The sequence below is a fragment of the Cuculus canorus genome, chromosome 7, assembly GCF_017976375.1.
Source record: "Cuculus canorus isolate bCucCan1 chromosome 7, bCucCan1.pri, whole genome shotgun sequence".
Lineage (NCBI taxonomy): Eukaryota > Metazoa > Chordata > Aves > Cuculiformes > Cuculidae > Cuculus > Cuculus canorus.
The window spans coordinates 32,324,980-32,341,690 of NC_071407.1; the positions used below are offsets into that span (position 1 = coordinate 32,324,980).

Genomic DNA, 16,711 nt, shown 5'->3' on the forward strand with positions numbered 1-16,711 from the left:
CGCAGACATAACAAGCCGGCTGTGGCCGCGAGTGTTTGTTGTTGCAGCGTGCCATATAACTTCTGGTGATTGTTACTTTTCCTCTGATGAAACCACGTATTTATCAGTGATTTATTTTTTATTTTGTAGCACAAACAGAAATCCATAAACTGTCTGTTCAGCGCCATTGACTCTTTGATCAGTTACTGGGCTATTTCTTTTTTTTCCTCCCTGCTCCCGTCAGTGAGGAGAGATTAAAAGCCTTTATTTTCAGTACTCTTTCTGCTGCAAAAGGTGCGGAGCCTACGTGAACAATAAAAGCGTACTTAAAACGTATCCTCTTTGCTCCTTTATTCATCGGTAACGAAACTTATAGCCGTCTATGTGAGCCTCTTAATTAGACTACTACAGCGATTTCCGAAAACATTTAGCCGCTGTATACAAAGGAAATAAACCCACATTGTCGACTCGAGAGCGCTCCAGAGTTTAAAAGGGCTCCTCTGTAACCTATTGAAATAATTATTGAAGGCTACAACGCCTCCGTCTTTGTCAGAGTAATTGTACTTCGCCTGTCAGCTCTGCTTTTCTCCGGGAGGAAATCACGCTATTTTACTACTGGAGGCGTTTAGATCTATCCCGATTTTAGTCGAGAGCAGCAGAAAGTTTGAGCGGGGAGAGCGGCCGCGAGCGCCGGCTCCGCTCCCGGAGCTCATCCCGGAGCCCATCCCGGAGCCCAATCCCGTCCCGGGGGGGGGGGGGGGGGGGCAGATCCCGAATGCCTCTTGCTCCGAGACTGCAAAGTTAGCAAGAATAATACAAGCTTGCCTCGGCCGGCAGTGCAAACCCGACAGATTGGTGGAGTGGTTTTAATTTCCATCCCTGGTATCCGATTTCCAGAACACTGTAAATTATTCCCCATTCTCACCTTCCTTCTCCTCCCCCCTTCCAAAAAAAAAAAAAATATTTAAAAAAAAATTAAAAAGCACGAAATGTCTCTCCGGGGGAAGGGGGGGAAAAAAAAAAAGTTGATTAAATCCAAAGCCAATAAGTAGCTTTCTGTCTTTAATTGCTGTGCTGCAATGCTGATAACACGTAGTTATCATCGGAAAAGTTGACCAAGACAGGTTAAATAATTTAATAAGGAACTGCTTGTAATTATGTTATTTACAAGGTATGACAGAGGTTTGAGGAAGAAACAGAAGCTGATCTCAGGGAAACGGACGGGTTTGGGTGACCCCTGGAGCATGGAGTTTGAATTATGGAGATGGGGGGCTGAGAGGTGAATATGGACTAGAGGAGAACAAGATGACTTTTCACCTCAGCACATTTAACTTTTAAATCCAAATAAACGTCTCGCGTTACCAGATCACCGCATTATAAAAGAAAAGGACTAATCGCGGCCGTTTTCGCAGTGCCTGGGGAAGAGGGCTGCCCTTTTCTCACCGTTGAACAATATCGCCCAAAAAGTTAAAAAAAGCGCTTTTAAAAATAAATCTGGGTAACTCGATGGGTTGTTGGTTTTTTTCCCCCCCTTTCCTCTCTCTCTCTCTTGCTAAATTAATTATATCAAACATCTGTTCGCATGACGTTGTGCTGAATGCCACACACACTATTTAACGATGCCAACGCTTCCTCGAATAGCAACAACAACACCTTTTTCGCTTTTTCAAATATCCGCCAGTAATAAGTATCTGAATCACACGCTCAGGTAAATTAAAAGTAGGTGCGGTTTATCGGTGTAACATCCCCCCCTCTGCCCTCCCCTTCCCAGCAAGGGCAAAATACAAAACTTAACAACTTGCGTGTTGAGAAAAAGCGTAAACTTTCTCACCTGTTTGGTCATTGAGTCTATTAGACGAACATACAGGTCCTGCTCTGTCCTAACTCCTGGGGGGGGAAAGCAGAGACAAATTCCTATTAGGATTTCAATTGCTAACCACCCAAATTACATAATGAAAGCAGGAGGTCAGGCAATTAATCGCGATGGACAGGGATCGGCACTCGCGCCAGGCTTCAAAAATAAAAATAATATTTAAAAAAAATTAAAAAACCCAACAGAAATCATCTCGTGACAGAATCCTCGTTCACCCCCGAGCCTGGCAGTGCCCCAGAGAGCCCCCCACGGCCGGGCTGCCTGCCCTTGGCCAGGGGTTTTTGAGGGAAAGAGGCGATCCCGGCGGTGGTTTGGGCGCTGGGACCAGGAAAGCCCGTCTCCCCCTGTCTGGGAACCCCGCTCCGCCGGGGCTCCCCTCCGCCTGCTCCCTGCACTCACCCCCATCCCAATAACCACCACTCATTCGCAAAAACCCCAGGAAAAAAAGAAAAAAAAAGTCACTTAAAAGTGATGTTCTGCTGGAGCAGCTATCGATCCCCCCCCCCTTTTTTTTTTTTCACTTTCCACTTCAAGACCAACCGGTTAATCATGTGAAGTACCATTGACTTATTGATCGTTTATGTTTTGTTTTCCTTATATGCCGAGGCAAGAGCCGTGTTTACACGCGTGTAATTTTAATCTCAAAATCTTTATCTCCTTTTCCAAAAGGCCTTGAAAAATAAAGTCAGACTTTTCTGCGGCACACGGGCGTTCAAAAATGAGGTAACGACAACTTACCATTGCTATACAATAACTGAAGTTTATAATGAATCCCATTGTTAGTTTTTTCATTGTTTGGCTCCTGCAAGTAACGATAAATAATTATATTTAGCACGAAAAATATCTCCCTCCTCCTGACGTACATTTTTCTCGTCCCTGAAGCGGCTCGGAATTATCAGTTTGCAGAAATTCAGCCCACTTTGTGGAGCGCTGATGATGTCATTATCTCGGTGCAAATATGTCACGTTTAAGCTCTTTTTTTTTCCCCCCTCGTTCGAATAAGCCGGGGACGCGGCTCTAAGTTTTTTTTTTAAACCCGGGATCTATTCGGAGAGGCCGTAATAACGGGGGGGAACCCGCACGTGGTCCGGGGGCGCCTCTGGAGTACCGTTAGGTTGGAAATGATCTTTGATCAATTAAATCACGCTTAAACGTAAAGGGGGAAAATAAATAAATAAATAAATAAATAAATAAATAACAGGCAGACTTACTTTCTCTTTTTCCACAAAGTCCACAAAAGCTGTTCTCTCAATCTCCACTGGCTGCCCCTGCCTGTCGTACAGAGCTAAGACGAAGTGGAAAAAATTGGATTTTCTGAGATTGGAAGGCGGCTGTTTCTCGAAATGTGCCCGAGCCAGCCCCACGCCGCTGCGGGAAAAAACAAGACAAGGCGTGGGTGAGAGCGGCGGCGAAAGGGGCGCGCAGGCACCGCGGCCGCGGGGGGATGCGCGGAGCGGCGCGGAGCGGGGAAGGCTGTAAGTGATACGGGGCGGGCGGGTTTGGGGAGAGGAGGAGGGGGGGTGCTGGGGTTGGATTTACGGCCGGGATGAGAAATACAGGAGGAGAAAACCGCCGGGAGAGGATTTGGCAGACGTACCTTTGGGCGGCCGTGTTAGCATCCACTACCCCAGCAGTATGCATCCACGATCGGACGGGATTCATCCCACTGCCCAGCGGTTCTTCTTTCATGGTCGTCCCACCTCTCGGTATATTTTCCTGAATCCCAAACATTAAAACAAATTTGGGCAAAACCAGCTCCTAACCAAAAGGGGTTAAAACTGAGGGAAATGTCAGATACGGGGTGGGTTGGTTGTTGCTTGATTTTTTTCTCTCTCTCTCCTTGGCGACTGGAATATAAGAGATGACTTTACTCCCCGTGATCAGTAGGAGAAAAGCCCAGTTCAAGTCTTGCTTCCTTCTTCAATCTGTCCTGTATTGGCACGACATAAACAATTTACTGAGTACTTCTGTGCAGCGAGTTGGATGGCGTTCCAGTTTGGTGGTTTAAAAAAAAAAAAAAAATAGGAAAAAAAAAAAAAAAGAAGGAAAAAGAAGGAAAAAGTATAACTGCAGCCGGCGACACTGCGAGGTTGCTTTTTTTTTGGGGGGGAAAGGGGGGAAAAGGGGGGTAAAAGAATAAATATTTTTGTTGTTGTTTGCAGACGCGCTCAACGTGGTGTCATCCTAGTAAAAAGCGCTTCGGAAAAAAAAAAAAAAGCTTCAGGACACTGCTGAATCGACCACTTTCTGGCAAGGCTCTCCTGCTCCAAAAGACAAATAAACGGGGAGAAGAAGAGGGAGAGAAAAAAAAAAAAAAAAAAAAAAAAAAAGAAGAAGAAGGGAAAAAAAAAAAAAAAAAATTAGTGATTACCGCGGAGGTGTTGCCGGGCACACGGGAGAACGGGGCGCGGGCCCGTGGCGTCTCACGGAATGGACGGAGGCGCGCAGAGCCCGGCCCTCCCTCCCCGAGGAGCGCGCCCTTCCCCGGGAGCCGGGCCCCCGCCACCGCGGGAGAGGTGGCGTCACTGGTGACGTAGGCGGTGGGCGGGGTTAATGCCATATATGGAGCGTGGGGTTCAGGCGCTCCCGCGCTCCAGCCCCGTCCCCCACCCCCCCCCCCGCCCCTCACCGCCCCATCGGGGCGGTGAGGGGCGGGGGGGGGTGGGGGACGGGGCTGGAGCGCGATCCCAAATATCAAAGTGTCTTCCAGCAACACCCCCACACCTCTTCATGGGCCGTAACCCTCGCGGACCCTCGTTTTGGGGTAGAAAAGCTGGACAAAGCGTGTCCCCGAAGCGCGCACCCTCTCCATAAATACTCAGACCCTCAAAATCTATATATTCCAAGTCTCCATCCTCTCCGTAGCTCTATATCCACCTTGTCCGTATCTATTTATCCACCTCGAGTCGTGAGCTTTTCCCTTTATTTTTATTTATTTTTTAGAGAGGTTTGGGTTTTGTTTTGTTTTTTTTTTTTTTTTGCCAAAGTCCGTGCGTTAATATTTTAATTAATCGGTGGAAATCGAAGTCCGGTTTGTGTTATCAGGAGACCCCGCGATCCTTTCTCCAAGGGGTGAAAAAAAGAAAGATGTGTTAGAAAGCAATCTATTTTGCTGGTGTTGGGGGTTAATGACTATTGCCAAAGATAAGTGAATTATCAAAGCTGTTGCTCTACCCGATCTCAAAATCCATTACATTGCTGGCCGTCTAATTAAATACGTAAGTATAATAAAATCATATTTTATGACTATTTGAGGGTAATGAGATTAGTCTTTAGAAGCGATCGCCACATATTAAAGATGCCACTGTCTATAGAATGTTAATAACCTTAAATCAAAGTGTATGGAAACTATTCATGATAAATTAAAAGAAAATTCCTGTATTCATAATCAGCCCGGAGCTTTTGAGGTACGAAAGAGCAGATTACAAAACCAAACACTTTCTTTTTTTTTTTTTTCTTTTTTTTTCTTTTTTTTTTTTTTTAATCGCGGAGGGACGAGCAAACCAAAGTTCCCAAACAATGCAGTGCTCGGGGTGGAAATGGCATTTGAGGGCACGAAATGGCATTTCGGGACCTCGGGAGGGCTCCAGGGGCTGCCGGTCCCCCCGCCCGCAAAATCCTCCCTCCTAAAAATAAGGTAAAAACTGCTCAGCGACGCTATAATTGTAACATATTTCCTCAAAATGCACGGAACAATGCCGAAGTTGCTCCTTCTCTCCGCTAACGAAAGCATAATGCTTAAAATAATTTACAGTATCTTTAATTCAGATTACACGCGCCAAGGCGATTTAAATCTGATTACCAAATTAGAAGGTTTTAAAACAAATCCTTTTAAATCTGATACTGTTGACTAAGGAGGGGGGAAAAAAAAAAAGTTCCATAAGCCCATCACATAAGGTAACGATCCTGCCCGAGAAAGAAAGGGAGTTTTAAACCTTTTTGACAACAAATGCAGCTGCCCCACTATTTTGGACGATATTAAGCGAAAATGAATGCAAATCTGTGTTCAGAAGCCATCTGGCCAGAAATGGGGGAATCAGCTGCTCTTCACAACAGGCTCTGAGGCTGAATCTATTTCAGCTCATTTTCTAGATCATCTGGTCCTGCACCCAAAGCGTGGAAAATACGGTCTTTATCATTCACCAACTTTATCTTATGGGGTTAGGGTTGGTTGTTTGGGTTTTTTTTTTTTTTGTCACTTCGCGGCTGGCTGAGAGCTGCCGGGAGCGCGCCCGGGATGCTCCCTGGATCCTGCGGGGCATCCAGCCGCCCTCCCTTCTCCCCCACACACACCCCCTTCGCCCTCCACCGGGTCTCCCCGGGCCGGACACGGGACCGGCGACCCGGTTCGGCTGTCGGGGAAGCGGCGGGGCCCAGGAGAGCCTCCGCGGCACCTTGCAGGGGAGAACGGGCTGGGGAGCGGGCAGGGGGGTGTGAGCGGCTGCCGGGGGGGCGGCCCGAGCATCCCGGCTCCTCGGCCCTCCTCCTCCTCCTCCTCCGGCGCGCCAAGTCTCCCTTTTGTGTGAATTTACGGGGTGAGGCTTCAGTGATCTTCTCCCCCCCCCCCCCCCCCGGTAAATTTGCATTTAAATAGCGACATCAAGCGATTCGCGTGCCACACACCAGTGGGCTCCCAGATGTCACGGCGGAGCCGGTCAGATGGCCGCAGCCCAGCTGTCCCCCCCCCCGGCCCGGCCCCGCTCCCGGGGCGCCCCGCAGCCGCGCCGGCACCTCCTGCCGCGGCCCCGGGCGGGGGCACCTCCGCGCCCGAGATAAATCACAGCCTCGCAGCCCTCCTTCTTTTCTTGCCCCCCTTCCTCGCCCCGCACCGCATAATAACACATAATCACACGGCGTACGTGGATCGCGCAGATTAAAATTGATAGCCTCATTCCCACCGCAGTTATAGGATTCTCCTAAACTTTATTATTTTATTATTATTTTTTCTTTCTTCCCTGGGACAATCCCCACGGGACTATTATCTTAATTATTTCACTTCCCCCCCCTCCTCCCGCCCCCCCCCCCCCCCCCCCCCTTCTCTTTCTCTATTTCACATTTTAAATCACGGGAGTTCGAGACGGGTTTGACTTTTCCCCCGAATCCCGCCGCGGACACTCGTGGTCCCCGTTCCTCTCCCCGGTTCCCACGGTAGGAAAAAACTTTCCCAGCGGGAAGTTCTACCGGGAGAGACGAAAAGCATCCCCGGCGCTGCCCTCCGCCCGCTCCCCGCGGGGCACGGCCGGGCCCCGCCAAGGTGCATATTTCAGTTTTATAGTTGGAAGGCGCCTTCATTACTAACGCTCTCGGTTACAGTAGGTGTAATTTATGTCCGGTTTTACCGAAACAAATCTCTGCTAACTCTTAGTTTCCTGCGTGGCAGAGCAGTGATGAATTTGTATTTTGGTGCGTTTTCAATAGACAGGAGGATGCCCAGGTACGGCGTACCCGCTGTCGGGTACTTCAAGGAATAAAATTGGCGGGGAGAGGCTCGGAGGAGGCGGGAATTAAAGCGGGGGCGCAACCCGGCCCGGCCCTTGCGCGGGAAGCCGCGCATCCTTCTTCCCACGGCTGCGCCGGAGCGTGTGGGGCCGGAGCGGAGCCGAGCCCGCGGCTGGGGCCGGTGCAGCCGCCGGTGCTTGGGACAACACCGGCCCCCTCTCCCTCTAACGAGGGCCCCGCAAAGGGCCGAAGATGCAGGAGGGCCGGTTTGGCCCCGCAAAGGGCTGCTCCGGCCCCGCTCGCCGGCATCCCCCGCCGCCCGCCTCGTGGTCTTTATTTACCGGGCTGGGGCTGGGTTAAATACTCGAACGCAAATTCCTGAGCATCCCAGGCCCAGGTAAAAAGCCCGGTGGGAACCGAACGGGGACAGTGGTGCGGGACAGACACCCGCATCTGCCGCCTGCACCGCGGGAGCGGGGATGCTCAGGGGTGCGCGGGGATGCTCAGGGATGCTCAGGGATGCTCAGGGATGCGCAGGGATGCTCAGGGCGCAGGTTGCGGGATGCGGGGTGACCCGCACCGCGCTCCCCCACGGCGGGGCAGGCAGCCGGCTGGGCGGGGGCGATGCAGGGCGCGGAGGGGACTGTCCCTACCCCTGCCCGAGCCCTTCGGGAGGCGTCGTCGGGGCAGGGCAGCCCCGGGCCCCTCGGCGGGCCGGGCGCGCATCTCCCGCGCCTTTGCTGTCCCCGCGGCAGGGCTGCGGGGCGAGGAAACGAACCCCGCGTTGGTGCAGGGCTGTTTTACTCCAGCCGGGGCTTGGCCCTGAGCTCCTCCGGGAGGGCTTTCGCCAGCCGGCTCCCCAATATTGTTAAACTAAAAATTGGTTCTTAAAAAAATATTCAAAAGGAAAACAAAGGAAAACTTTCCCTGTGCCCAAGTGCCAGCCCCGGCAGCCAGGGGTCCAACGAGAGCTTTTCCTCGGAAGGAAAAACTCTTCGCGGCTGCAGCCCGGCTCCCGCCTGTCCGACGGCGCGGCCCGGGCGCTGCCCTTCCCGGCGGGGCGGCGGGTGATGCTCCGGGGCCGCCGCCGTTTCCCTGCTCCCCGGGGTCAGGGGGGCCGCCCGGGGGGCCGCGGGTCCCCGCCGGCACGGAGCCGCCCCTGCGGAGGGGCGCGGGACGGGCGCGGATGCGCAGCGGGGGCCGCGGGGATTTGGCGGCCGGACAGGTCCTGTCGTGCGGCGAGAACAACATAAACTGAGTCCAACTGAACAAACAAGGATCGATCAGATAATTTCAGATATTATAATTGGCTTTAATTAAACACACTTCGTTCTAATTAACTCTGAAATTTTAGCATGCTTTGGGACGTTGGTGTCTGATTTGATATTGTCAGTCCAGATGTCCTAATAAAATTCAATCCTCCACTCAAGACTTCAATATTCGCTAAGAACAAAATGCAAATTAAATGTAAAACCTAAAGTATCGCCAAAGGTATAATCAAGAAAGGTGTCTCAAAACTTCTCACTTTTTATTACGCAGTAGTTAGAAAATGCAGATTACATCCTAACAAGACCTCTACTGAATAATATAAACCTTAACTCTTTCGTGCTCGGGGCTCGCTCTCCCCGACGCTCTGCCCTGAAGGGATCCGGTAACATCCTACGGCAAAACACAGGGAAATACCCGCGGCGCGGGGCCGGGGCTGCCCGAAACGGGCTCTCGGCCGGGCGGGGAGAGCCGGTGGCGGCCCCGCGGCACGGGGACCGGCAACCGCGGAGCGAAACTTCCCGCCTGAACAAGTACTTTTCTCCCCGGGGCAGGACAGCGGTGGATGCCCCAGCCCGGCACCGGGATGCCGCATCTCCCTCTGTGTCACGGCAGCGGGCGAACACCGGGCACAAAGCCGGTAGCGGGCATCGGGCTCGGGGCAGCGCAGCGCTCGCCCTCCCGGGCGGGACACGGGTGCCCTCGGGGGGACACAGGCGCAGCGGGGGAAGGTCCTCATCGCCTTGTCCCGCCGCTTCCCCGCAAGCCACAGCGGTCTTTTAAATAATGAAAGCCCTAAGAGGAGGTCGGTGACACTCGGAGTGGAGAAGAACCGGACAGCGAGCGCCCCGGGGGGGTTTAACCGGGGGAGACCCGAGCTCCTGCTCCCCGTCAGCCCCCTTCGCAGAGCGGGGGAAGGCAGAGCGAAAAAAGACCAGCTATTCCCACATTAAACATTTGTATGTTTTCCATACTAATGGAGTCACTTAAAGCTGTTGCTAATTTAACTTTTTAAAAAGGCCACAGCGTGGTGATTTGCATTTTCTTTAGGATATTGAAATGAAGAGGGAACCGCCGGGCGGTGAGGCTGCCCAGAGCATAGCTGGGGGCCATGCAGAAATAAAAACAGATAAAGAAAAGAAGAAAGAAAGAAAGTGCCTTCTCTTCTAGACTATTAATAAGCAATTTGTCCCGCTGCAATTTACATTGCAAAGACGAACGTGTCGGGGCGCCCGGCTGCCGCCCAGCCCGGCCGGGACCCCCGCGGGGTGCGAGCTCGGGGAGGACCCGCTCGCTGCCTCCTTCCCCCTTTCCACACCTTCACCCCTCAACCCGCTGCTCCCACTTTCAGCGGGTCCCCCGGGAAAAGCGCGCAAATCCCGCGCCCGGGCGGCTCCCTCTCCCATCGCACCGTGGGGAGGTGGAAGGAGCGGGGGGGGGGGGGGGGGGCTTGAATTTCCCAATGAATTTCCAAGCTGTCGGGAAAGAAACGCGCCCGGGTTTTGGGTAAACAACAAGTGCTGAGCTCGACGTTTCTCCTGCAGCCGCAGAGAAGGCGGCAGAGGCTCTAGCGTGGGGACGGTGTGCCATCTACAGGACACTGCGCGGGCGGCCGCGCACCGCTCCCGCCGGCCAAGAACTGCCTTACCCGCTTCTTTCCCCCCCCCATCTCCGCCTCCCCCGCCGTCTCTTCTTTTTTTTTTTGCGGGGGGGAGGGTGTAGGAAACATCGATTATTTGTTATTTGAACTTTGAAACGGCGGCTTAAAACTTTACGGATGATAAAGGCGACTGCTCTGCCCGCGATCTTTAAGGCGATAGATGAAAAGATATGAAATGTAAAGATAACGCGATTTGATCTGTTAGTCTAACTCCGCGATTTGAGAGTTGATGTCCCCAAAGACCAGGCTAGCTTTTTCCCTTTATTTATTTTTATTAAAACATCAATCTACTCCGGAGCTGGGTGAACTCAGTTTCACCTAGAGAACATAAAATTCTCCATACCAAGGAAATAAGCACCTTTCATAAATCAACAGTATTCCTGACAGATCGATCAATTTTTGGTTGTTAATCCGAAAGGAGGAGTTTTAATTGCTTCCTGCCTTTTAGCCCGGGCACCTCCGCGCTTCGGCTCCGCCAGCACCCTGCTCTCCGGTTTTGTGCTCGGGATGGGGTGGTGGGGGTGGTTAAAAAAGCCCCGGAGACCCTCCCGAGCCGCGCAGAGCCCGCGCAGCGCCCTCCGCGCTCCTCCCGTGCCCTCCGCATCCCCGCCGCGCAACCTGCGCGCGAGCAGCCGCCGGCGCAGACGAGAGACGCGCTCGCCGCCCCCGGCGAGTCCCCTGCGAGGCCGGGACGCATGCGGGCGCGCAACAGAAGCGCGCAAAGATGCGCCGGGTGGCGGCCCCCCGCGGACGGCCCGTCCCAGGTAAGCGGGGTCTCCGCCACCCGCGCCGCCCCCGCGCCCCTCCGCGCCCCCTCCCCTCCCACCCCGCGCAGAGGCGCGCAGGAGCGGGACCCGCTTACCTTTGGCGGCTAATTAGGCCGGGGAGAGGTTTTTCCTAGGGAAAGCCCCCAACCCGCGCGGAGGGCAGTGTTTATTGAGGAGGGGAACGGCGGAGGAGTGTGCGTGTGCTCTGCGCGCTTTAATACACTACTTACCCACCGCAGCCTCGCCGAGGCTCTGTGGGGCACGGCGGTGCGCGGAGCGCAGCAGTGCGCAAGCGCCCCCCCCGCGCTGCGCGGGCGGGAGGCGGGGGGCGCCCGCGGGGGCGGCATCGACGGCGCGGCCCCGGGGGGGCGGGCGAGCCCGCACCTCGGCCCGGCCCGGGCAGCCCTCCGCAGCGGTACCGGGCAGCCCCCGCCTTCCCCCGAGGAGCTGATCTGCGCCTCGTCCCGCGGAGCGGCCACCGGACCCTGGGGATGCTCCGGGCATCGTCCCGTGGAGCACCGCTCCCAGCCCCGGGGATGCTCCGCGCTGCATCCCTCGGACCGGCCACAGGACTCCGGGGATGCTCCGAGCATCGTCCCGCGGAGCAGCGCTCCCAGCCCCGGGGATGCCCCGAGCTGCATCCCACGGAGCAGCCACTGGACCCCGTGGATGCTCCCGGCATCGTCCCGCGGAGCAGCGCTTCCAGCCCCGCGGATGCTCCGAGCATCGTCCCGTGGAGCAGAGCTCACGTCCCCGGGGTTGCGCTGCCGACAGGACTCGCCCTGGAAAGGCCGGAGGGGAGAGGTGGTGAATTCTTGGAGCAAAACGCTTTAGAAACGCAACAGTTTGTCCTGCGGGGCCGCAGCCTCCGGCGGCTTTTCCCGTGTGAGCTTACCCATCCCAACTTTCGGTCCCAAGCAGGAGGGAAATTGCTCGAGAGACGCTGGTCACATCCTTTAAAACTATTTAACTATTTTAATATACCCTCTCCAGCTTGACTTGATGCTTACAACTTGCACCCCTCTGTCGCAGTGGATGCGATGTCGGCAGGTACAAGGTTTCAAGAACTTCTCAGCTACGTAAATCTTTTGATTTTGAAACGCGTCCGGTTGCACCGGCGATGCAGCACACGCAGAATGCTACCGGCTAGAACAATTTCACTTTGTTTATTTCTGCTCTTCTCCTCCCTCACCCAGCTTAGTACAGGAACTCTTGCAGTATTGGTTAATCTTCGAGGAGGGGATAACTGCTGTGATATTTAGCGAGCACTCTGCCATCGCGAACACTTTCTAGTGATCTAGCATCTCTGTAAGTGATGCACAGTTACGAGACATGAAGGTATTCAGAAAATAAGTGGCAGTTTCCAAGTCAGGCAGATTCCTGCAGTGAAGTGAAGCCACAGTTTAGGAACGGAGTTATATTTATAAAAACCAAACCTAACGGCGTTGACCTTGGTTATAATTTCAGTTAGCGTTCATTTTAGGTTTGTTGTGCCATCAGATCCTTTCTGGGTTGGGTTTGATCCATACAGAGGGATCACTTTTAGCAGCTGGGAAAGGAGAGAGGCTGGAAGTGGCGAGGCAAGAGCCTATCGGTGTTGGTTTGGAGGTCGCTAGACCCGTGTCTGGGATGGGAGAGGAGATGGTGGCTGTGGCCAACACAATCCCTCTTACCGGTGGAGGTTTCAGCCTTTTTTTTCTGCTGCGTTTGCCCTCAGACAAGCTCAGCTGCTCGCTCAGCTTACTTACCAGTGTAAACACCTGGGAAACAGCTGACCAGATGTGCTGGAGGTGTTTGAAGTTGGGTTTAGACCTAGAAAAGAAAATACAGCTCTGGTCCTGATCTCTGGTGTCCTGGTGCGCCCACGCTCCAGGTATAGTCAGTAGAGCTGCTTGAGCTTAGCGTTTTGTGGCAGGTTTTTCATGTCTGGGGCTTCAGGGATGGACCAGAGATCTGATCATCCAGCAGGAATCACCCACTTGGGGCCTCAGGAAGTCCCACAGGTTTAACTAGAGGATCTGGACCTTAATTGTTTCTCAACATACTCACTACATGGGCTGGTGAAATTCTGGAGGTTCGCTCGAAGGACATTTATGTATGTGGAAAACTGTGAAAAATACAGAAATTTTAAAAATCGTTCCTGCTCGGAAATTAAAAAAGGTCTCTGTGGGCTTTGTGAAGTCAATGTGGATGAAATTGGGAAGCAGAGACTCAGGGGGAGCTGGTCGTGGCAGGCCTGTGCCCTGCTGATTCTGCCCAACCCAACACCTCGCTATAAACCAAGAAACACTCTGCCGAAAAATAGTGCTGTGTTTTCATTATACAGTAGCCACTTTTTTTTGCATGGAGGCTGAGCTAGTCTTATTAAGATAGATATGTATTCACAAAATATTTATAAAGCAGATTCCTCGGCAACCCCATGCCGTTCCCGAGGCAGGCAGTCTGTCCACACATACGATGTGGGGCTGGCGTGTGTCTTCCCTCAAATCTTCACCTTCAAGTCCCCATACAAAGCACTGCCTTTTGTTACGGCCCACAGAAGAGCTGTGTGGTGCGTAAAGCTTGAAAATTAATTGTGCCGCTCTCCTTCTGCTGTGAGGAGCATTACCAATCCACTTTTTAAAATTTAAAAAGATCATATATTTTTCACACGCTCATTGTGTTCTTCGGAAAAGAAAGCTTGATTATGCTCCAGCCTTTTAAATCAGCAGCGTGCATACCGACTAGTAGGTGACGGAATGGTGTCAGGTACTTAAGACTGAAATCTTACTCTTCCTAAATGCTTTGGACCACCTGGATGTGAAGCAGCCCCTCTGGAGTCAGAGGGCTGCTCGCAGGCTAGCAGTGGTCCCTTTTATTTTGAGGCCGTATGTATTCTTGGCATCTTTCACTCGTAGATTAAATTACAGTGCTCTGGGACTGCTGTCTAACGGCAGCTACTTAAGTTATTAGAGTAGAACTGTGACAACATCTTGGTGCTCCTTATCTCTTTATTCTTAGCTCACTTTTTAGAGCACCACACTCTATCAGCAGTTTTCATTCCTCCTTCTTTAATCTTACCTCCAGCCTTCAGTGTGTTCGAATGGCTCCTTTCAGCGCTGAGGCAGTGAAACTCCCGACTCCAGCTCTGCGGGGATGCTACAGAAGCTAGCGGTGACGTTTCCCCATGGTATAAGCATGTTACCTTTGCAGTTTCACTCTTACATCAGCCTGGGGCATCTTGTCTGCTCCCAAATGAGAGTATTCCTCACGGCAACACACATTTCCAGCTCTTTTTCAAGTGGACATGCTGCAACCGCGTCTCAACATATATAAAATACACTATTAAACACTTGCAGCTCACTAAACCTGTCATGTATGTGGGAGGCTGAGCTCAGGCACCAAAGTTCCCCTGTGCTGCATCAGCAATTGGGTTTTCAGTGAAGTGACTGTGATAGCGAGTTTGTGGTCCTGATCCATAGGCACCTACACCTCAGAGTAAGTCCCTTCTGTGCAAGGACTCAATATGCTACCAGCATAAGGATGCAAATGCAAGGTCCACCTCCGAGTGACTTCATGCAAACACTTTTTGGATACGACCCCACAATCCTTTCTACAAGACCCGGTGCGATAGCGAAGCCGTTCCTTTAAAGGGGGATATTTTCAACTCATGAGTTGTTATTATTAACGACTTTGTATAAAGACTCTGTTTTTAGTAATCACAAAATAATTTCCCAGTAAATAAATATCTCCCAGTTTTGGTTTGGTTTTTTTTTCATGCAGAAAGGGAAGTAAGTAAAGTACGGTGATAGAAAAGGTCGTACTCTCCAAACCATAAAAAAAGTAATGTCATCTCCTCTAGTGCTGGAGGTTAAATACTTTAGTGGGAAGTGTCAGGGATGTAAGAGGACATTGACTGAAGCGGTGGCCCCTTCCTTAAGCAACTGTCTTTGTGCACTGCTGCGAATCCCCCAGCTCAGAGACCTCCTGGAAGCGGGGTCGTGGGGTGGGAGGTCACCTATCGGGTGGCCACCAGTTCAAGTAAAAATGTGGCAGCAGCGCTCACCAGGGACCACACCAACCAAAATCACAGCAACTTCACCAAGAGCCGGAGAGGCCTGTCAGGCGCGTGGAAAATGCAGCCGCTTCTCCCTCTGTATCAGGAATTCAAACAAAAACCAGCAGAGACGGGGAATGTTTGCCTCCAGGCCTGTTTGCTAGTGCAAAAGTGTTGCAACCTGCTGATGGAGACAGGTGGAAAGAGGGAGGAAAATGTGAACGTCATAAAAAAATAAACAACAGCAAGGAGAATATTTAATTTAACTATTGCTAGCAGAGAACTCCACCAGCAAACTGCTGGAATTATCTTAGGCATCACAATAGAAAAATGCTTCCTTTTCAACAGGAAAATGAGGAAAATTATCTGATCAAGATGTATGTGCATGGCAATATTCTCGCAGGGAGAGTAAGTTGGAGTTATCTGCTTCAATTATTTGAACTCACTGTGTTCTTGTCCTAGAAAAGGAGGCAAATAATAAACATAAAATAGTTTTTTCCCAACGTGTATCTTAGTTGACTAACTTAGCTCACATTCTGAGTCCTACACAAAATATGCGAAGGAAAACTTACAAGGTAAATATATTGTGAATGTTTCTGAGTAAGGGTGCGTAATAGATGCTGTCTTGTGGCAAGGGGTACCTTGCTATCCAATGGGATGCTGGGATGTACCAGTGACGGAGAATTGTTCGTGACCTCTTGGTAAAAGAAGAGAAACTGGAGAAGGCTTTTGGGAACCCTTAGCTACCAGGTTTCGATCTCACCTGTGCCCACCCAAAGCTAATACAGAAATTATGGGACTGGCAAAAACACCATTGCCTCACCTTGCTCCTGTTCACTCTCTGTGCAGTGCATCCCATGGATGCACTTGGGCATCATGAAGTTTAGACACCTCATTGCTTCCTCTGCTAAAGGAAAATGTGAGTCTCAAATCCGTGGCAGATCAGAGATTGCGTTTTGCAGCCAGAAACCCAGAGCAGAAAGTGCACGTGGGTGTATTTCACTATTTGAATGGCTCTTTGTTTCTATTCAGAATAAGTATTTTTGTAGTATAAATTTTGAAAAAGGACAGTACTGCTGTTTGAGCACCTTTATGGAAAATGAACTTTGGGTGAACACAAACAGCAAATAAAGCAGGAAACAAGATAAAAAATGGCACAGGCCTTCTTTTCTTTTAAGGCAAAATGACTGGTCCCAGGTATCCACACCTTGTAGACCTGCTGAGATGTTTTGAATGCCCTAAATAAGAAATTTTAGTTTGGTTTTATTTCTCTTCTTTGTTTTGGGTGCAATTCTATTTAGAATCTGCTTATCTCTGTTGCATTAGCAGCAACAGTTTTGTTTTGCAGATTGAATTTACTTCGCAATAAACTGCTCGATTTTTATAAGGCACAAATCTTTAAGGGCTATTTTATTAACAGAAATTATAGAAGACAATAGGTAGGATCTTATTTATTATTTATTACTTTTCTTTTACTGCAACAGATGTGAAATTTAGACATTAAGTAAGATATATGTTTTCCAAGATGAACCCCTATGGCCTGTTCTATATCAGCAAAGAATTGAAGCTGACCATCACAACATCATGGGTCTGAGAAAGCAAGAATTTGGGGGATAAATAAATGAATTCATTGGTGCACCTTGAATATTAGCAGCGTCAGAAGGTTTTTGCTATCTGCAATTCCCAATTCC

At 51.2% G+C, this 16,711-nt stretch overlaps 1 protein-coding gene across 30 annotated transcripts in view; it reads right to left on the bottom strand.

Moving 5' to 3' along the window:
* The window catches only part of EBF3 (EBF transcription factor 3), a 139,654-nt gene extending 135,708 nt beyond the window's left edge, over window positions 1-3,946 (bottom strand). For all 30 annotated transcript variants that reach the window (XR_008450740.1, XR_008450739.1, XR_008450737.1 and 27 more), the window contains exons 1-4: window positions 3,450-3,946; window positions 3,064-3,220; window positions 2,591-2,654; window positions 1,811-1,866 (exon numbers count right to left, since the gene is read on the bottom strand). Coding sequence is in view for 24 of the 30 variants with exons in the window: in XM_054071933.1 (XP_053927908.1) it covers window positions 1,811-1,866; window positions 2,591-2,654; window positions 3,064-3,220; window positions 3,450-3,583 (411 nt within the window). In the remaining 6 variants the exon portion in view is untranslated. The remainder of the gene's footprint in view (window positions 1-1,810; window positions 1,867-2,590; window positions 2,655-3,063; window positions 3,221-3,449) is intronic.
* Between the last annotated feature and the right edge of the window lie 12,765 nt (window positions 3,947-16,711).